We start from the raw sequence: 912 nt of genomic DNA on the forward strand, positions 1-912 counted from the left end.
GGTTCAAATATAAGCTTTTATTATTTTGATTAATATTACAATTATTATTTTTTACGCATTTAATAAATAAAATAATAAATTACTGTAATTATTAATATACTAGTATTAAAATGTAGATACAATTGTGTAGTGGTATTTATAAGGGCTAAGCCAGGTCGAATTTTGTTAAGATTTAAATTTGATTATAATATTTTATTAGATGCATTTTAAAATGTTTGGAATCCAGACATAGGTATATAAAAAGGCCACGGCCTATTACAACTGATGAATAAGTCTGAAAGCCACGCACATTTTACATTGACCAATTTGTCCTTCTTCTTTACTTCAATGTTCTTCTTTTGCTAGTTATATCCTTCTCTATAGCCCATTATTATTATTGTAATTATTATCAGTCTGAATATAACATTAATAGAAAAATGAGCAAGTTCTTAGTGATATTATTATATGTCGTATGGTTAGCTGCTTCTGGGTTTGTTAATGGATCTATCATCAAGAAGGAGAAAGACCAAATTAGGGTCTTTGAATTAAAGAAGGGTGACCTTACTTTGAAGGTCACTAACTGGGGTGCCACACTTGTTTCCTTGGTACTTCCCGACAAATATGGTACATATGCTTCAATCTCTCTTCAGTGTGTGCGTGTGTGTTAGTTTTCACATTTCATCTTCAAAAGAACTATAATTAAATCTTCCAGGTTTCTATATGTTGCTTCGTTATTTTTTCAAAAGCCTTTCACTAACTTCATTTTTCTTTTCCTGCAATGTTGTTTGTTTTAGGAAAGTTGGGAGACATTGTTCTTGGATATGATTCTCCCGAGGCATACACTGTAAGCCTATTGTTTTTTTAATATACGATTAATAAATTATTTCTTTAATTATCAACAAAAATATTATCTTTACATAAAAAATTAACTAC

The 912-nt window shown here is 29.2% G+C and overlaps 1 protein-coding gene across 1 annotated transcript in view; it reads left to right on the forward strand.

Moving 5' to 3' along the window:
• The window catches only part of LOC107623025 (aldose 1-epimerase-like), a 3,569-nt gene continuing 2,902 nt past the window's right edge, over positions 246-912 (forward strand). The window contains exons 1-2 of the mRNA XM_016325146.2: positions 246-603; positions 774-823. Coding sequence (XP_016180632.1) covers positions 417-603; positions 774-823 — 237 coding nt within the window. The 5' untranslated portion in view covers positions 246-416. The remainder of the gene's footprint in view (positions 604-773; positions 824-912) is intronic.

The sequence above is a fragment of the Arachis ipaensis genome, chromosome B10 (assembly GCF_000816755.2).
Source record: "Arachis ipaensis cultivar K30076 chromosome B10, Araip1.1, whole genome shotgun sequence".
NCBI classification, from domain to species: Eukaryota; Viridiplantae; Streptophyta; class Magnoliopsida; order Fabales; family Fabaceae; genus Arachis; species Arachis ipaensis.